Here is an 18,281-nt window from a genome sequence, read left to right as displayed (position 1 = left end):
TATCCACCAAAGCACTTCCATTCCCATCTACGTCAGCTGGCACACCCCATTGACCAACCACTCGTACATTCCCAACTTTGCCATTCATGTCTCCAATCAACAGCACTCTCTCGCTCCTCTCAAACTTGTCCATATACGCATTGCTTTGCTGGCCAGTCACCTCTCCAACGTGATCGTTTTGTTAATGAGTGGATGGCAAGCAAGGCAACCATAATTACCTATCAGATGGCTAGTGAACCACTCACCAACAATCATGTAAGTTTACGGTAGGGTGAATGTATCCCCTGGAATAACTGAGAATTTCAGTAAGGCCAGTTATTACTATGGGGCCACAATAACTGAAGCAGATGCCTGAACTCTGATCAAGATGCAATGCTTTTTTTTTCCCCCCCCGATCTGCTGTATTTGCTTCGAGGTTAATGGTGGTGGCAACTGTTTTCTTTTTTCTGATTTTTTTTATTTTTTAATGGCTAGTGTGATGCATATTTTGTGTGGTGGTGGTCACAGTGGGACACTGCAAAAATGTGCCATCTGACTGAACTGAAGGTCACTACAGTACCTTTCAAAACACAATGAACAATGTAAAAAAGGGTAAACGTATGCTTTACTTGAAGAAGTAAAAGGACCTTACCAATTCAATTCATATTTCTCCAGTTTGTTTTCTGTATTTATCTATTTTCAGGGTAGTAAATTACCTCTCCCTGTTGAAAACTTTCCATTTTTATCACCATGTTCCTTAAGCGATACCTACGATTGTCTTAACGTACCGTACTCAAAGGTGGTTTTCATTTCCTAACTGGATGCTAGGTTAGGTCAGTTTAGGACTAGATTAAATTATTAGGTGCAGTTAGGCTAATACTGTACTTAGGTTAGGGCAGTCCCTTCTGCCATTACAATGACTAGTCAAACATGCTGACACACTGGAGCAAAGCTAAAAACAACAGGGAAACAGATTTTGCATGAAACGTTTATCTACCACACCAGAAACAATAAGAAAAATACAACAGATTACAGAAAAAGAACTGATTTGGTAAGATGCTTTCACTGCTTCAAATAAAGTGTACATTAACCTTTATATATATATATATATATATATAAATATATATATATATATATATATATATATATATATATATATATACTCACACACACATACCGGGCACCTAAAAATCTATTCCTGTACTAAAGTAAAAGTTTATCATGATCCCCATACATGATCCACTAACCGTTCGCGGAGAGTTAGCTGATGGGACAATGATAAGGGTGGCGTTGCAAATTTGTACTACTGGAACAGAATGAGGTGTGTATTGATATTAACAAGAATATAAACAATGTGGCAACAGTAAGGGGTAATGGTCGAATAAAACATACTTATCATTAAAAACTTAACTTGGTCTGAAAAGAAAAATGTAGGTGACACGCACTTACTGACCTGTGATGTTACAAAATTCATCTACGAGAGATTTAGTAGACCTGGCAGATTTTGTGGGCTTCATCCTGCCCGCTGAGCCTGCCCCCTGTCTGTGCCCGTCCGTCTGACCTGTCCCGCCTCGACGCTTGTTTACAATTGCACAAACACCACAGCAGCACCGATGCTCGGCCCACACACCAAAACTATCGTACACCAGAGTTCAAATTAACTTATTTACTAAAACTATCGTACAGCAATTTTTTTCTCCACATCGAAATAATGCTTAAGCTACTCATTGTTTATTTCTAATTTCTACTCTACATGCAGTACATATAAATATATATATATATATATATATATATATATATATATATATATATATATACACACGCACAAGTGGTAGGTGGGGGTGCCCATCATCCACTCACTGCATGTACAGTAGAGCCATATGAGCTCTACACTGAGTGACAAGCCAAATGGTTTCCTGTACCCAGGAAAGCATTTACTGCGCTGGGTGGTAACCATATAACCTGGGTTTCTGGCAGGATTAAGTGTCCCCCAGATTCCCCTATCCAAAATCACTAAATCATGGCAGTCGTTTCAGGGAACCTCGGAGGGCCCAATACCTGCCCAGGGCCCCAACAAATGGGCAGACTCGCGTGGCCATGTGGAATGTGAGAGGTGTGAATGAGGAGAGCAAGAGGGTGGAAGTGGTGATCTGTGTTCAAGAGTGCAAGATATGCTGTGACGGCATTGTGTGAAACGAAGATGAAAGGGTGCAAAGTGGAGGAGTGGGAGGGTGTGAAATGTGTAAGATCGGGATTGAATGGGAGAGGAAGATGTAAGGAAGGAGTTGCTTTGTTGATGAATGAGGTGTGGGAGAGTGGAATGAGAGACTACAAATGTGTCAGCTCGAGGTGTATGTCAAGTTCAAGTTTGAGAAGGTGAAAGTGGCAGTCACTGTAGCGTATGCACCGTGTAAGGACAGGAGTGAGAGAGAGAAAGACAGGTTTTGGGATGAGCTGGGTGAAGTAGTGGGAGAAATGCCTAAGAGCTATATAGTGATCGTGATGGGGGATATTGAAATACAGCATAGTGTTCCTTGGAACGCCCAACCACCTCCACCAGGAATCCAGCATATAGAGCCCCCGTGAACTCCTAGACACCCCCCACAAGGACCCCACGGAGGAGCAGCAGTGGCGCACCGAGACTCGGTGTGACAATGGCCCAAGTCAGCCAGGGCCGTACGCCCCTATGACTCGGAGCCCTCCCGCCGTCACCATAGCAGGAATCCTGCACTACCTCCTGGGCGAGTTTCCACCAACCAATCTCGGGGTGGAGCTGTCTGTCCAGCTCCTGCCAGCGCCCCGAAGGAGTCGGCCTGTAGCCACTCCCTCCTTCTTCAGGAGTCAGCCAGTAGCCTCTCCGAAGGCGTCTTCCCTCTTGGGACGGCTGGTAGCTGCCCGCCCCTCACTAAGGAATCGGCCAGTAGCCGACCTGAGGGTAACAAGGAGACGGCCTGTAGTCGTTCTTGCCTTCGTCAGAAGGTGTCCTTCCGGAGAAGGCCTTTAACTGCTCCACACCCCCCCTGCAGGAGTCGGCCTGTGGCCGCTCCCTCCTTCGTCAGACGGCCGGTAGCCACTCCGAAGGTGTTGTCCTCGAGTCGGCCTGTAGCTGCTCCACACCCCTCCTGCAGGGGTCAGCCTGTAGCCGCTCCCGTCTTCGTCAGATGGCCGGTAGCCACTCCGAAGGTGTCCCTGGGTTCGCTGGTAGTCATTCACCCTCTCAGGCCATGGCCAGTAGCCAGGCCTCGGCGCCTTGTGGTCGTGCCTTTAGTTAGCCACGGCCAGTAGCCAGGTCCCAAGGCCGGAAGAAGCAGAGAGTGACCCCACTGCCTCAGTGTGAGATGAGTTCCCTGACCCCCGACGCAGAGGACGTAGAGGACTACTGGAGAGGCACTATATCCTACCCCGGTCTCTGCTCCCTGCGGCTAGCCCTGGAGAAGACCCACCTGAAGGACCCTGATGCAGACCGATGCCGCAGCCCCTCCCTGATGGTGCCACCTAGCTCTGGGGGCTGCAGCCCTCGGGAACCCCAGGCCCTCCCCAGAACGCCCGGGCGGGACCTCCCTACACCCTGACGGCGGAAGACCTCTACCTCCGGCAGGAACCTGAATGAGAGGTTCAGGCATTTGTTCGGCCCCGGTCCTGAGGGCCACACTCCTGTTCCCAGCCCAGAAAGTACGGGCCCCTTCGCCACCTGCAGCGCCGGACGAGAGAAGACGCCCCTGCACGTCATCCCGTGACCTCTCGGCATGGCCTCCCCTGGCGGTGCCCCTGCTCCGGCAGAAGTAGAGCCAGCTTGTCTCCCCGCCGCACCCGCCGCCCAGTGACCCATGAGACAGTGACTGCGCCCCTAGTATAGTATAACAGTGGCGAGGCGATAAAGTGCACTCATAGTACCAGACCAAGTGTTTTAAGTGAAATTGGAATGATGATGGTCTAACAGTGACAAGGTGGAACAGTGAATAGTTAGTATAGAGCCAAACTAATAGTGAATAAGACCAATACACAATACCCATCATATCACAATAAGAGAAATGCGCAACCTTGGAGTTTGTATTAATAATTAATCAAAAGTCTCTTGCTCCCAGAAAATAGTGAAGTGAACATGCAACCAGTAAACTCTGCCTCATACTAGCGTAATCACAATTAGACCCCAGTGCCTTACACCCTCCCCTACCCCTAAAACGCGGGGCGTCACGTTTGCGACGCTCGCCAAAAAGGACATAATGGCTGATCGTCGCGTTTGCGATTCGAGTTAATTTTGAATAAACGCGGGCAAGGATGTTCCAGCTGGTATTGTCTATCAGTACCACCACCCTTTAGCTACAATTAATATACTTTACCTTTGTACTACTGACCTCCGTTGTTGCCAAGTATCGCATTTTTCCCCCCTCCCCCCCCACCACGGCCCGGCCAGCCTGGCTGTGATACATGGCAGCGCTCTGATTGCTCAGAACTGTAACTCTGCGCTCTCCTCTCACAAGCAGTTTATGCTAAAAGGAAACGTTTGTTTCCCCAGTTGTCACACTAGCTTTTTTTCGCACGGTTTGCCCCTGTTTAGCGTCAGTGTACCGCAGGCTTTCAAAGTGACATTATGGCGAGTTCTAGCTCTTCCGAGTCAGTGTGAGCGACCGACAGGAACGAGAATAAAGTGACGGACGTAAGGCAGAATAAAAAGCGTGCTGCGGTGATCTTTTGGGAAGTAATATGATTGAAAATAATGTAGTATACGTGTTTTTAGCTGTGAAAATGGAAATGTTTGTTGAGTGACGGGAAGACCACCGCCGCGCTGCATGTCGGCCGTACGCTTCGTTGATTTTAGCCTTATTTTCAGTGCTTATTGTACAAATACGGATTCCAAACTACCTGTATGTTGTAGTATAAAGTTTACTGTGACAGAATGAGGCTGTGGTAGAGGGGAAACCGGGTTGCTGGAGGTGTGAAAGTGAAGATTTGGTTACCCAACTTTGCAAGTCTCCACAAGTCCTTGGGTAGTCCACGAAGGCTCAACACCTGTCTCTGGAGAAAGCTGAATGTAAGTACTATCCGCCATACCAAGTATAATGTTTTAGGGTTAATCTCTGATTTTGGCTAATATTTTCCTACGGGTACTCAGACCGCGAACGAACCTCGCCACCCGTGGGGGGTCGGCTGTCCATTGGCCGCGTATTAGGGGCTCATCTTAAACTCCTCCACGCGCTCAGAGACCTTGGACTGTACTAATGCTGCATACTCCGCCTCAAGTGTTATTTTAAGTGTATTCTCCCATAGTATCCTGTGAGATACTAATTATCTAGGTATAAGTGTTTGTGATTAACCAAATATTGTGTCTGTAACATCTGCTGTTGTCCCTTGTCTGACTGAGTACTACATGTGTAAGGTTATTGCCTGGAGTTTTTGTGCCCTACCTTTCTCTTATTTGTCCTAAGTCCCGGTCTCGAAAGAGAACCCCGCTACGTGTTAGGTGTTTTAGAAACGGGAAGTCGAGCCTTAAACACCTAGCATTACAGATATGAAAGGAAGGAGTAGACACTGGTCCTGAGGATGACATATTGGGTTGTTATGAAATACCAGGAGAAAATGATAATGGGAATCGACTAAAGGATATGTGTCAGGAGAGGAGGTTGTGCATTTGTAATTCGTATTTCAAACACAAAGATGCACATAAATATACATGGTATAGAGGAAATGGGGATCGTGTTGAAAGAAACCTGATTGAATACGTGCTGGTAGAGAGGTCGATGATGGGAATGGTTGCTGATACGAGGACGATGTGGAGGTCTGTCAGATCATATGATTGTGGTATGCAAGATCAAGCTGCGAGGAGTGAGGTGGATCAAGAGAGAGAAGAACAGTTAGGGTGAAAGACTGAAAACTGAGAAGCTGAGGATCAAAGAAGTGGCAGATGATTACAGGACCAAAGTAGAGGACGAGTTAGAATCAGTGAACTGGAATGAATTGGATCTGGACAGCCTGTGGAATGCATATAGAGACTGCTTAGTTAGGAATGTTAAAGCAGTGTGTGGTGTGACAAGAGTAACAACAGAAAAGAAGGGTACGGCATGGTGGGATGAGGAAGTTAAGAGAGCGGTAGAGGAAAAGAGGAAGAAGTGGTTAAGTGGTTACAGGATAGGGGTTCAGTTGAGATAAGAACTGAGTATATCGAGAGCAAGAAGCAAGTAAAGAGATTATTGAAGAGGAAGAAGAAGGAGATAAATGATGATCTGGGAAGAAAAATGAATGCAAACTACTCTGAAAATAGAAAGTTATTCTGGAATGAAGTGCGGAAATGTAGAAGTAAAAGCAGAAAGAAATGTAATACTGTGAAGGATGCAGGTGGTAGGTTACTAACCTATGCAGATGAAGTAAGGACCAGATGGAAAGAATATTTTGAAAGCCTGATGAATGGGAATAGAGAGAGCAGAGCAGCTGTGAACATGATTGGTTTTGGGGGTGTGCAGAGAAGGAATGCAGTACCGGGAGACGTGACACTCGCAGAGGTGAAGAGTGCTATGAAGCAGCTACAAAATGGGAAAGCAGCTGGTGTTGATGAGGTGTATGCAGAGATGATTAAGTGTAGTGAGAGACTGGAATGAAGTGCTTGTTGGAGATATGTTAGAAGGCATGGATGAGTGAAACTGTGCTAGCATAGTGGAAAAAAGGCTGTGATTGTACCCCTGTAGGAAAATAAAGGTGAGCGAAGTGAGTGCAAGAATTATCGTGGCACAAGTTTATTGAGTGTGGTAGGGATGGTATATGGAAGGATTATTACAAAGAAAGTAAGAGAGATATCAGAAGTCCTAGTGAGTGATGAACAGGGTGGCTTTGGGAGTGGCAGAGGATGTGTGGATCAAGTATTGGCAGTAAGACATAGCAGAGAAGGCTTGTGAGAAATACCATAAGGCGTTTATGGCATTCATGGATCTGGAAAAAGCATACGACAAAGTAGACAGAGAGGGATTCCGGAAAGTTTTGCGCATGTATGATGTAGATGGTAAGCTGCTAGGTGCTGTCAAGAGTTTTTATGATGGTAGTGAAGCATGTATAAGGGTTAATGGCCACCTAAGTGAATGGTTCACGATCGGTGTGGGCGTGCGACAAGGTTGTGTGATGTCCTCATGGTTGTTCAATATATATATGGATGGGTGATGAGAGACGTAATAACACGAGTAATGGAAAAAGGGATGGCGTTGGTAATGAATGGTGATAGATGGAGTATCTCCAATCTATTGTATGCTGATGATGCAGTACTGCTTGCAAGTACCGAACAAGAACTTGGTATGAAGAGAGAACCTGTATTTTTTTCACAGGAAAAATCATCAGAGAAATTACCAATATGCCGGGAATCGAACCCGGGACTCTCAGGTCAGAGCAAGGCAGCATACCACTACACCACGACCAGGTATAAGTTAACTCACGTTGTCACAATCTTGTAACCAACGTCCCTCCGCCCCCACTGTGGGCATCAAGAGGATGAGTTAACCCCCTGGCACTCGGGCAAGTAGATGCTTTTAATCTATCCCAAACACTTACGGCAAGTCTACTTGCCCGAGTGCCAGGGGGTTAACTCATCCTCTTGATGCCCACAGTGGGGGCGGAGGGACGTTGGTTACAAGATTGTGACAACGTGAGGTAACTTTTACCTGGTCGTGGTGTAGTGGTATGCTGCCTGGCTCTCACCTGAGAGTCCCGGGTTCGATTCCCGGCATATTGGTAATTTCTCTGAAGAACTTGGTAGGCTAGTGCAGAGTTTTGCTGATGTCTGTGAGCGTCGTGCCTTGAGAATAAATGTAGAGAAGAGTAAAGTGATGGTTATTGAGAGGGAAGGTGACTCCCAGTGTGATGTCACAGTGAATGGAGAGAAACTGGAACTGGTGAGAGAGTTCAAATACTTAGGTACAGTGATAGAAAAGAGAGGATGTGAAAAGGTGTTGAAAGTAGAGTGACACAAGGAAGAAAAGTAGCTGGTGCAATGAAGGCCTTGATAAGAAACAGAGGCTTGAGGGTTGCAGCTGCACGAGGCTTACATGAGGGAGTGTTAGTGCCAACTCTAACATATGGGTGTGAGACTATGGTGTGGCATGAAAATGAAAAGTCAAGAGTAAGAGCAGTGGAGATGGGACTGCTGAGGAATGTATGTGGAGTACAGAGGGTGGATAGGATACGATATAATGTGATTCGTGAAAGGTGTGGAGTGAGCAAGATCCATATAGAACAGGTCAGCCAGTGCGCAGCTTAGGGCTGTCAATCCTTCCCCAGTGACATCACATCGCCCACTCGACAGGAAAGACCTCACCCTGCCCTCACCTCACATTCTCTCTTTCTCAGTCTGTTTCCCGTACCATAAGCAGCAGCAAACACAGTAGACTAAGTTCTATTGTAGCTACCCACTCCAGCAATGCCAAGTAACTGTTCAGTGCGTGGGTGCTGTAACACCCTCAAAAAGACAAAAGGATCAACTATAAGATATTTCTCGTTTTCCTAGAGAAAAACAGCACAGTGACCTGTGGATCAGAGCTTGTCGCCGTGCCGACCCAAACAACCTCAAAAATGCAAGGATTTGCTCTGTGCACTTCAGACCAGACCACTATATGGACAATATGAAGTCACGACTGCTGGGAACTGAAAAGCCTGTGCACATAGAAGCACTGAAAAAAGATTCTTTTGCCAAATGGTGAGTGCGATATGATTGTTCTGGTGGCTCACATGTTATTTTATTGAAGGTTGTACAAATGGTATAAGGTCTGTACTGGTGTGATAAGGTTGTGTTGGTGTGGTGAAGATTGTGTTGGTGTGATGAAGGTTGTGTTAGTGTGATGAAGGTTGTGTTGGTGTGGTGAAGGTTGTGTCAGTGTGATGAAGGATATGTTGGTGTGATGAAGGTTGTGTTGACGTGGTGAAGGTTGTGTTAGTGTGATGAAGGTTGTTTGGTGTGATGAAGGTTATTTGGTGTGATGAAGGTTGTTTGGTGTGATGAAGGTTGTTTGGTGTGATGAAGGTTGTGTTAGTGTGATGAAGGTTGTGTTGGTGTTGTGAAGGTTGTGTTGGCGTGGTGAAGGTTGTGTTAGTGTGATGAAGGTTGTGTTGGTGTGATGAAGGTTGTGTTGGTGTGATGAAGGTTGTGTTGGTGTGGTGAAGGTTGTGTTCGTGTGGGGAAGGTTGTGTGGGAGTGGGAAGGTCTGTACTGGTGTGTTAAGATTGTGTTGACATTGTGAATGCTGTGATGGTTTCCTTGTTTGTTGTTATTTCAGTTACCAACACATCAGGAGTCACTGGCGGAAGAAGTGATATAGCTGAGAAATTATAGTGTAGTTACATTTCTGCACTGTTATACGGTAGTACAATAGTGTGTATACATCAAATGCAAATAAAGGAATCTAATATAGTAACTTGGTATATTTACCTCTATATTCAGTACTGACATCAGTCTGATGTGTACAGTGTGAAAAAATTATATTGCCAATGTATACTCTCTGCTATTGGACTTTGATGCATGGTCGCAGAGGGTGTGGACGTGTTTTCATCTGCTCTCTCCTCTAGTTTTCAGGGTTGCCTCACCGGCATTAGTTTTTTTTTTTTTTTTCACCCTTCTGGTGACGTGTAGGATTAGCTAGATCTCAAATACCTCCCCTCCCTGTTAGTTTTGAACAGTAGGTGTCTGTTCTAATAAACTGAGTCTACCTTTGCTTATTGCTCACGGAGGGTTCCCCCCACTGATCGCTCTGGGGCGTGAATAAACACGGTCGGGCCTCCCTGGAGTGGTTTGAGAGGGCAACCTCAGACTTAGGTGTGTGGTCCCCGGTTGTTTGTCCCTTGATCGTCTTTTCTCCTTCTTCCCACTTCCCCCGTTAGGGGGGGGGGTTACTATGGAGGACGCCTCTGCTGCCTCCCCCCCCCTCAGGGGGGGAGGTAGTCCTGACTGACCCCCGACTACTGCACGGACTGACAGCTCCCAGACAGAACGGCCCCAGACTCGTTTGCCTCGTGACGTCCCTGTACATAATGCAGAATTGTAATCATCACTGTTCTAGGTTCCACTCCCCTTAAGCAGTCTCAATCCCTTCATGATCAAGAAGGTCATTGATGGCTGTGCTGGGGAGGTGGAACAAGTAAAAAAAACTTGGAAACGGAGACCTCATTAAGACTTGTACCTCATCTCAAGTAAAGGACTTGTTGAAGTTGCGCAAGTTTCACTGCTATGATGTCGAAGCCAAGATCCCAACTTCTATGAATTCCTGCAAGGGGGTTATCACTTGCAGGGATCTCATGGTGATGAGTGAGGAAGACATCATAGATGAACTCGCTCAGCAAGATGTCATTGATGCTAAATTTATCACCAGATTCTCGGATGGTGTCAGGACGAAGACAGCGACCATTGTTTTGAGTTTCGGTAAAGTGTCAATGCCTAGCAATGTAAAAATCGGTTACGAAATTGTTCATGTGCGGCCATACATCCCCAACCCTTTCGATTGTTTGAAATGCCAATAATATGGGCATGGTGCCAAGACTTGTCGGGCTTCCCAGCCAGTGTGTGGCAAGTGTGCAAGCCAAGGTCATGATGCGGAACATTGCACATCTAAGACGGTCTGTTGCTTCCACTAAAAGGGCGCTCACTCCACTTCCTCTAGGGATTGTCCCAAGTGGAAGGAGGAGAAGGAGGTCTGTACAGTGAAGGCAACGGAGGGCATTTCCTACTACGAAGCTAGGAAAAAGGTGAAGGAGTTGCATGCAACTCCCACGCCGAATAGGTCCTATGCTTCGGCAGTAATGTCCCGTCCTGTGATGTGCTCTATAGAGACACAGACTGATCTTGTCCTCCGTCCTGCCACTCACAGTACCTCTCCATCTCGGCCTCCAGTCTGCTCCAACTCTCTCACTGACATCCCTAAGGTTTCAACCTATTCTCAGGCTGCTGCTGCCTCTCTATCAGTACGGCTTAAAGCGAAGCCCGACAAGTCTAGTAAAAGTAACATGACCACCCTCACAAAACAGCTCCCTCCTCATGTTCTTCCAGTTCCCACTCCAGTGAGGGAGAGGAAGGTTAGCTCTTCCTCGGGGGAGTTAGGGAACCTCGTAATTGACGACAATATGGAGGTTTCCATGAACAAGCACCAGGATAGGTCCCCCGGTAGTCGCTCACCTGCCGGCGGGCGACAGAAAAATACAAAGCACACTGGCCCCCAGCGTAAATCTTAAACCGTCGCTTTCACTATATTACAGTGGAATTGTAGAGGTATTGGGAATAAGTTACAAGATATAGCAATCTTGCTCTCAATACACAGGCCAGACGTTGTTTGTTTACAGGAGATGTGCCTGGAGGATCATCCTGATCCTCCACAGTTAAAACACTACCACTCATATAGAAGATATGAAGGTCACGGAGTAGCCATTTACACACACAAATCACACCCACAAACGGAAGTGTTTCTAAATTCTACTCTGGAAGCGGTCGCGTGCAGAGTAAAATTTAATAACATGTATCTGTCTATTTGCTCTCTGTACAGTCCTCCACATGGCCTCATTGATAGTGATGCTTTATATTCACTATCTGAACATCTGCCTGGGAATAAGTTAGTGTTGGGCGATTTTAACGCCCATCACTATCAATGGGGTAGCTTGAGGATTGATGGTCGTGGGGAGCAAGTAGCTGACCTAATACTACAGTCCAACCTCTGTCTTCTGAACGATGGTAGAGCAACTCGTGTAGATGATCGTACTGGTAACTTTTCGGCCATTGACTTATCTTTGGCCTCCCCTGGTATACATCAAGATTTCTCATGGGACCCTTACGACGATTCCTTGGGAAGTGATCATTTACCCATCTGTCTTTCTTATACACGCGACATCAGTTCGGACCCTCCACTTCCAAAATTTAATAAGAAAGCAGATTGGGGATCCTTCTCAAGGATCGCCAATTTAGATATATCTGGGGAGACCATAGATGTTAAGGTCGAAAATATAACCCAATCCATATTACACGCAGCTGAGGCTGCTATTCCCAAGACTTCTACAGTTCATGCGAAGCATAGAGCACATTGGTGGACGCTGGATTGCCGACAAGCATTAAGAAAACGCAACAGGAGATAACAGGATTATTGATAGTCAGCCCACTGAGGAAAATTTTGTTGCATACAAACAGGCACAGGTTGAGGCGAGGAGAATAATAAGAAGGGCCAAACGTGACTCCTGGCGGTCCTTTGTGTCCACGGTGACTCGTACAACACCATTACGTAAAGTGTGGTCCACTATAAGAATATTAAATAATAAAGGCCCATATATCCCTGTAACCACCCTGCAGGTAAATAATAACATCTATGACGAGCCCGTGGACGTTGCTAACATCCTCGCCAGGAGTTTTTCCCATGTAAGTAGCTCAGCCAATTACGACCAGCGTTTCCAGCATCATAAACACACGGCTGAGCTACAGTTAACAGACTTTGCCACAGAAGACGTAGACTTCCCGTATAACAAAGAGTTTACGATAGATGAACTGCTCCTTGCCCTTAAATCCTGTAAAGACACTGTTATGCTGGTGTTTTTAAGGCGACTTCTCGTCCTAAAAACACTAGCGACTGAAGCGGGGTCCTCTTTCTAGACCGGAAGTAAAGCACCAACAAAGGAACAGGACATAAAAACCAGGCAGTACACCTTAACACATCTATTACCTTAATTCTAACCGTTACAATACAACACAGAGTGATATTTGAGATACAGGGGAACAGGGACACAGAGTTAACATTCAGCACCACAAAATATAGTTACACTCAGTACACACTACAATGCTCATACAGGGATATCTTGAATTATATATGGTATTGTCTGTGTGTCACTTTTAGGCAGGATATACACTGAACTGATCACAAAGGGGATAAACAAGATTGGGAGTCTGTAGGCAAAATATTACTATAATAAGATAGGGTGCAGATAGCGACACTTGACACAGTCACCTGGTCACGGCGACACTCACACTCAGGGTTTTGACCGGCCCGCGCACCCTAGCCTTATGCGTTCACAGAAAGTTCTTTTATTGGGGGGACTTGGTTAATTACTCTAAGGTTTATTCTCTGTCCTGCCGACACTGAGTTCTTTTGGACTATTGGTAACTGCACTGTTCTTCACTTAGTCACTGTTCACTGTTCTTTTCCCTGATTTGTTCTCGACACAAGGGGCATCACTATTTACCTGTATCTCCTGGGTAATGTTCACTCCGTGACAAGGGCGTGAGGGTAGAGCCCTAGGGGGACCCGGCCTGCAGAGGGCAAGGGATTACCCGCAGGGGAGTCACTGCCCGGGTCACACTCGTCAGTGGGGTGCAGGGAGGCCCTCCCGTCTGGGGGCCTCGACCTGAGAGGTGGCCCTCGAGTTGGGGCCTCGTCGGTGTGGTACAGGGAGGCCCTCCTGTCTGGGGGCCTTGACCTGAGAGGTGGCCCTCGGGACTGGGGCCAAACAGCTGGAGCAGTCGGGCCTGTCGTCTCTGGCTCCGTGGATTGAGGGAGCCGGGATCGCCTTCGTCGGGAGCCAGTGGGTCTGGCCTGGGTGTCCTGGGACTGCAGGCGCCTAGGGGGAGAGGCGCTGACAGGGCTGGGCTGTGGCAGCTTCTTCTTTGGGACTCGGGCAGGAACAAGAATCTCCCAGGTGTGGGAGGTAGGTCCGATATCGGGCCTTGCCACCACTCTAGTGTCACCTCTGGGGCTATATTCCCGGGTGGTGACGAAGGGCTCCCACAGGGGTAAGAGGCTGGAGAAGGACTCACGTCACTCGTGTCCTCTCTGGTACGTCCTGAGGCCGGAGCCTTGGGTCACCTTACCCTGGTACGTACGCGGCTGTGGCAGTGAGCTTACCCGGAGTACAAGAGCAACTGAAGGGCATACGGGTCCGCTCCTTCCCTGCCACGTATAGGGACCGTCGGCGCGGTGTTGCTCCCATAGTAGGGAAAAGCTACATACGATAGCAGGGGCTCTTTACCCTGGTACGTACTCTGGTCGTAGCCGGGAGCTGATCTTTCCGACCAGAAGCAATTGAAGGGGGTACAGGGTCGCTCCTTCCCCACCACGTATAGGGACAGTCGGCGCGGTGTTGCTCCTGTAGGAGAGAACAGCTGGAGAGGGATGCACTGGGGCAACTCTCTCTCCGGGGTGTACTAAGGCCGGAGCCTTGGGTCACCTTACCCTCGTACACTTTATTAGGCCGTAGCCTTGGACCTCCTGCCCTTGGGCCTCCTGCCCTAGAGGGTGTAACAATTGCCATCAATACGGTGTTACTTGGGACTGAAGCTAGTTCAGTCCCACCCCTTTTCTGACGACGGTTGTTCCGTGTGCAAGGTAGTTGCCTTTCCCTGGTCACCTGGTGTTGGGGCAGCTGTGGGGAACAAGGACCCAGGACCGTAGTGTCCTGGTGACCCTCTTGATTGGGGTCACTAACCCCACCGTTGTGTCCTTCTGGGGTGGTGGTGCGGTGGCAGCCCAGTGGTATGGTGGGGGGTGGTGAGGTGGGAGGTCCGGCAACGGGCATGGCGGGCATTTTACCACCCTCCGCGTTGTAAAAGTCACGACCCCGTGACTGGAGGTGGTAGGTGGTGGAGGTGGATGTCTGGTGGGCCGGGGCGAGGTGTTGGAGGAGGCTGACCCAGTGGGTGGTGAAGGTGTTAGGCTCCTGATGGGGGTTGAGAGTGAGCCGGAAAGAGGATGGATGGTCAGTCCGGCGTAGGAGTCGGAGAAGGTGGTGGGTCTCTCGGATTCTGGCATGTGGGTGGTTGTGGGGTAGCCAGTGTACTCTCGTCACTTTCATCTCAGGGAATGGTGCCTGGTGAGGAGATGAAAGCTGAATGCTGGAGAGTGACGGGAGATTGGTGGTTTTATGGGGGATGGTTCGGTGGGAGGAGCATTGTACCTTGGGGAATTGGGATTTGGGAAGATTCCATCGTGCTTGGTGGAGGGGGAGGGTTATGGGGGAGGTGTTTGGGGTGGGGGGGGTTAGTGGTGGTGGTGGGTGGTGGGATGGGTGTGCGATGGGCGGTGGTGTTGGGGTGTACTCGTATCTCGAGGGTTGGTGTGAGAGGCGTCCTGATCTGGTGGTGGTGGTAGTGAGGGTTGGTGTGGGTGGTGAGGGTGGTTGTGCACGTGGTGGTGGTGAGGGCGTGCGGCTGTTGGGGTGGGGGGCGAGTGGGGATGCGGTGTAGCGCGTATAATGAGAATGGTCAAGGGGGAGGGGGGTGGTGGGTGTGGAGGTGGTGGGGTGGTGAGTGGTGAGGTCTGCGGATGTGGTGGCTTTGGGCAGTGGTGGTGATGTGGGCGGTGGGGGCGGTGTGGGTCGGGAGGTGGTGGGTGGACAGGTGGTAGGGAAGTGAGTTGTGAGTTGTGGAGGGGTGGCGGTCTCGGGCGGTGGTGGTGGTGTAGGCGGTGGTGGTGGCGTGTCGGGGGGTGGGCTGGTTGTCAGTGAGGTGGAGGGTGGGGGTGAGAAGGAGTAGGAGTAGGAGTCTGGGGGGTAATTCTCAGAAAGGTCGGTATGGACAGGTGTGCGGGAAGAGGTGCAGGTCGGGCAGGCGCAGGGGTGGTCAGTGTTGGGTGGGTAGAAGGGCCGCACGTGGCGATTTCGGTATGTGCGGTGTTGTCCCTGTTGATCGATGATGACTTGGTATGGGTTGGGTACTCGAATAATTTTGAAGGGGCCATTAAATTGGGGGGAGGTTTTGGAAGGGGCGGGCAGGTGTGCAACGACTACGGACTGACCAGGTTTGTATGGGTTGGAGTGATTCGTGTCGGGCGCCAGGTCTTGTTGAGTGTGTAGGTGGTGGAGGCGGCGTTTGAGGTGGTGGAGAGGGTCAGTAGTGGAGGGTGGGGTGGGTGGCTGTAGGTGGTGGCGGAGTGGTAGGAGTAGTGGAGATTCCCCGAAAACTCTTTCATGTGGAGTTATCCCGTCTTCTCGTGGGCATGTGTTTAAACCCCATTGGATAATCTTGACGTGGGCAGGCCAGTCCTCGTTCCTTGTTTGCATAATGCGTGTGTGGACCTGGTTCATGAGGGAGCGATGGCTCCTCTCGCAGATGCTGTTACCTTGCGGCCAGTAGGGGGATGAGTGGGAGATGTGGTATCCAAATATGTTTGCCAGTTCTTCCCAAACCTTGCCAGTAAATTCTGGGGCATTATCTGAGTGCAGTGCTTGGGGAATACCAAAATACGGGAAGACATGGCGGGTGAGGGCGTCAGCAACTGATACTGCACTGTGATCTTTGGCGGGGCATGCGATGATAAACTTTGAATACACATCCAATAATGTGATTATGTATTTGTACCCTGCTTTGGGTGTGAGGGGGCCGACGATGTCTAAGGAAAGTATTTGCCAGGGTTTCTGCGCTGTTAATTTTCCTGAGGGGCCGGGTGTACGGGTGATGTCCTTTTCTAAAGCACAGGCTCAGCAGGATTGTATAATGTTCTTGGCGATGGTGGATGGGTTAGGTGTCCAGTACATGTCGGTAAAGACTTGTAGGAGTTTTTTAGTTCCCAGATGGATGCTGTTATGGGCGTGGAGGTGTAGAATAGTGTCGTGGGCGGTGGTGGGGCTTAGGACGATGTGTCCGTTGGGATCGAACAGGTGCTCGCCGTGTGGGTGGAGTTTAGCGAATGTGTTCGGTGGGATCCAGGTAGGGCAATGTTTTTTGTGCCACATTTGGATTAGGTCCGGCTCTGTTGAGATTGCATTGATTGGTAGATGGGACAGGGCGTCGGCGTGTGTGTGGAGTTTGCCTGGTCGGTATGAGATCTCGAAATCATACTCTTCGAGTGTTTCTCGCCATCGTATGAGTTGTGCGTTGGTGGTGTTTGACTGACTTAACTATTGTAGGGATTGGTGGTCCGTAATGACTATCACATGGGTGCCTGAGATGTAGGAGCGGAAGTAATTGAGGGACCAGATGATTCCCAGGCACTCTCGTTTGGTGGCCGCGTAGTTTCTTTCTGCAGGATTTAAGGTGTGGCTGGTACAGGCGATGATATGTTCGCGGCTGTTTTGCACTTGTGCAAGGACAGCCCCTATGGCGATGAGTGATACGTCGGTATACAGGCGGAATGGGAGGTTGTAATCTGGGAAAGAACGACGATGGGGGCAGAGGTTAGCTTGGACTTGAGGATGGTGAATGCAGTTTTTCTTGGTTCGGTCCATACGAACGGCTCGCCTTTTTTTGTTAGGTCGTGTAGGGGTTTGGCGATATCTGCAAATCCTTTGACGAACCGCCTGTAGTATGACGTTAGGCCTAGGAAGGCTCTAGTTTCGTGTATGTCACGAGGTAGGGGAATGTCGGCGATCGCACATAGTTTTTCTGGGTCAGGGGAGATGCCTTCAGCGTTAATCAGATGTCCAAGGAAAGAGACTGACCTCTCGGCCAAGACGCACTTTGTCGGTTTCAGTTTGAGCCCTGCCTGCCGGATACGGTGGAAAACTTGTTTGAGGTGGTGGAGGTGGTCAGCCCAGGTATGACTGAAAATGATGACGTCGTCTAGGTACGCCAAACAAGTCTCCCAGGTTAGCCCGCTGAGCACTGACTCCATCAGGTGGGAGGGGCGTTGCAGAGTCCGAAGGAAGAACATTGAACTCATAATGCTTCCCATTCGATGTTGAGAAGGCGGTTTTGTGCTTGTCGTCAGGGTGTACAGGGACTTGCCAATAGCCTGATTGCAGGTCTAGGGTAGAGAACCAGGTCGACCCATGTAGGGAGTCAAGCGAGTCGTCGATCCTTGGTAGGGGAGTAGCGTCTTTGATAGTAACGTCGTTGACTCTGCGGTAATCGACGCAAAAGCACATAGTCCCATCTTTCTTTCGCATGAGTACAACAGGTGAGGACCATGGGCTAGTGGAGTTGGAGATAACGCCGGCATCGAGCATATCCTGGAGCTGCCGGTCTTCTGCCCGTTGTTTTGGATTTTTCGTCGTGATGGTTGGGGAATTGGAGGTCCGGTCATGTGTATCTCGTGGCTGAGATAGGTAGTGTGGCCAAGGTCGGTTGGGCCGGAGGAGAATAGGTCCTGAAAGTCCAGGAGGAGTTGTCAGAGGCTGTTGGTTTGGGAAGGGGATAGGTGTGATGGTAGGTCGGGGAGAGTGGGATGGTCGGGGGGTGGTGCTTGACATGGTTCTGCTTCTTCTGTGTTGCCGATGATGAATCCTTGTGGTAGGGTTAGTGGGGTTGTGGCGAGGTTAGCGATACGGATTTCATGGGCATGTGGGGGGAGGAAGGGGGGGGATACTAAACAGGAGGAGAGTGGTCCGGTGGGGATGGATGGTGAGAAGAGGACGGAGGTACCTGAAAGTCTGTT

The 18,281-nt window shown here is 49.1% G+C and overlaps 2 protein-coding genes across 2 annotated transcripts in view; both read right to left on the bottom strand.

The window, feature by feature from the left end:
- LOC145416994 (UBX domain-containing protein 7) overlaps positions 1–1,541 on the bottom strand; it is a 276,989-nt gene extending 275,448 nt beyond the window's left edge. Inside the window, exon 1 of the mRNA XM_080285837.1 lies at positions 1,433–1,541. Within this exon, the coding sequence (XP_080141963.1) occupies positions 1,433–1,496 (64 nt within the window). The 5' untranslated portion in view covers positions 1,497–1,541. The remainder of the gene's footprint in view (positions 1–1,432) is intronic.
- A 7,627-nt stretch (positions 1,542–9,168) lies between these two features.
- The window catches only part of LOC145417024 (uncharacterized), a 28,633-nt gene continuing 19,520 nt past the window's right edge, over positions 9,169–18,281 (bottom strand). Inside the window, exon 2 of the mRNA XM_080285866.1 lies at positions 9,169–9,248. Within this exon, the coding sequence (XP_080141992.1) occupies positions 9,169–9,248 (80 nt within the window). The remainder of the gene's footprint in view (positions 9,249–18,281) is intronic.

This window comes from Coenobita brevimanus, chromosome 108 (genome assembly GCF_032717465.1).
Source record: "Coenobita brevimanus isolate Jiangsu-jjx chromosome 108, ASM3271746v2, whole genome shotgun sequence".
Classification (NCBI taxonomy): Eukaryota; Metazoa; Arthropoda; class Malacostraca; order Decapoda; family Coenobitidae; genus Coenobita; species Coenobita brevimanus.
This window is presented reverse-complemented; position numbering and strand designations above follow the sequence as displayed.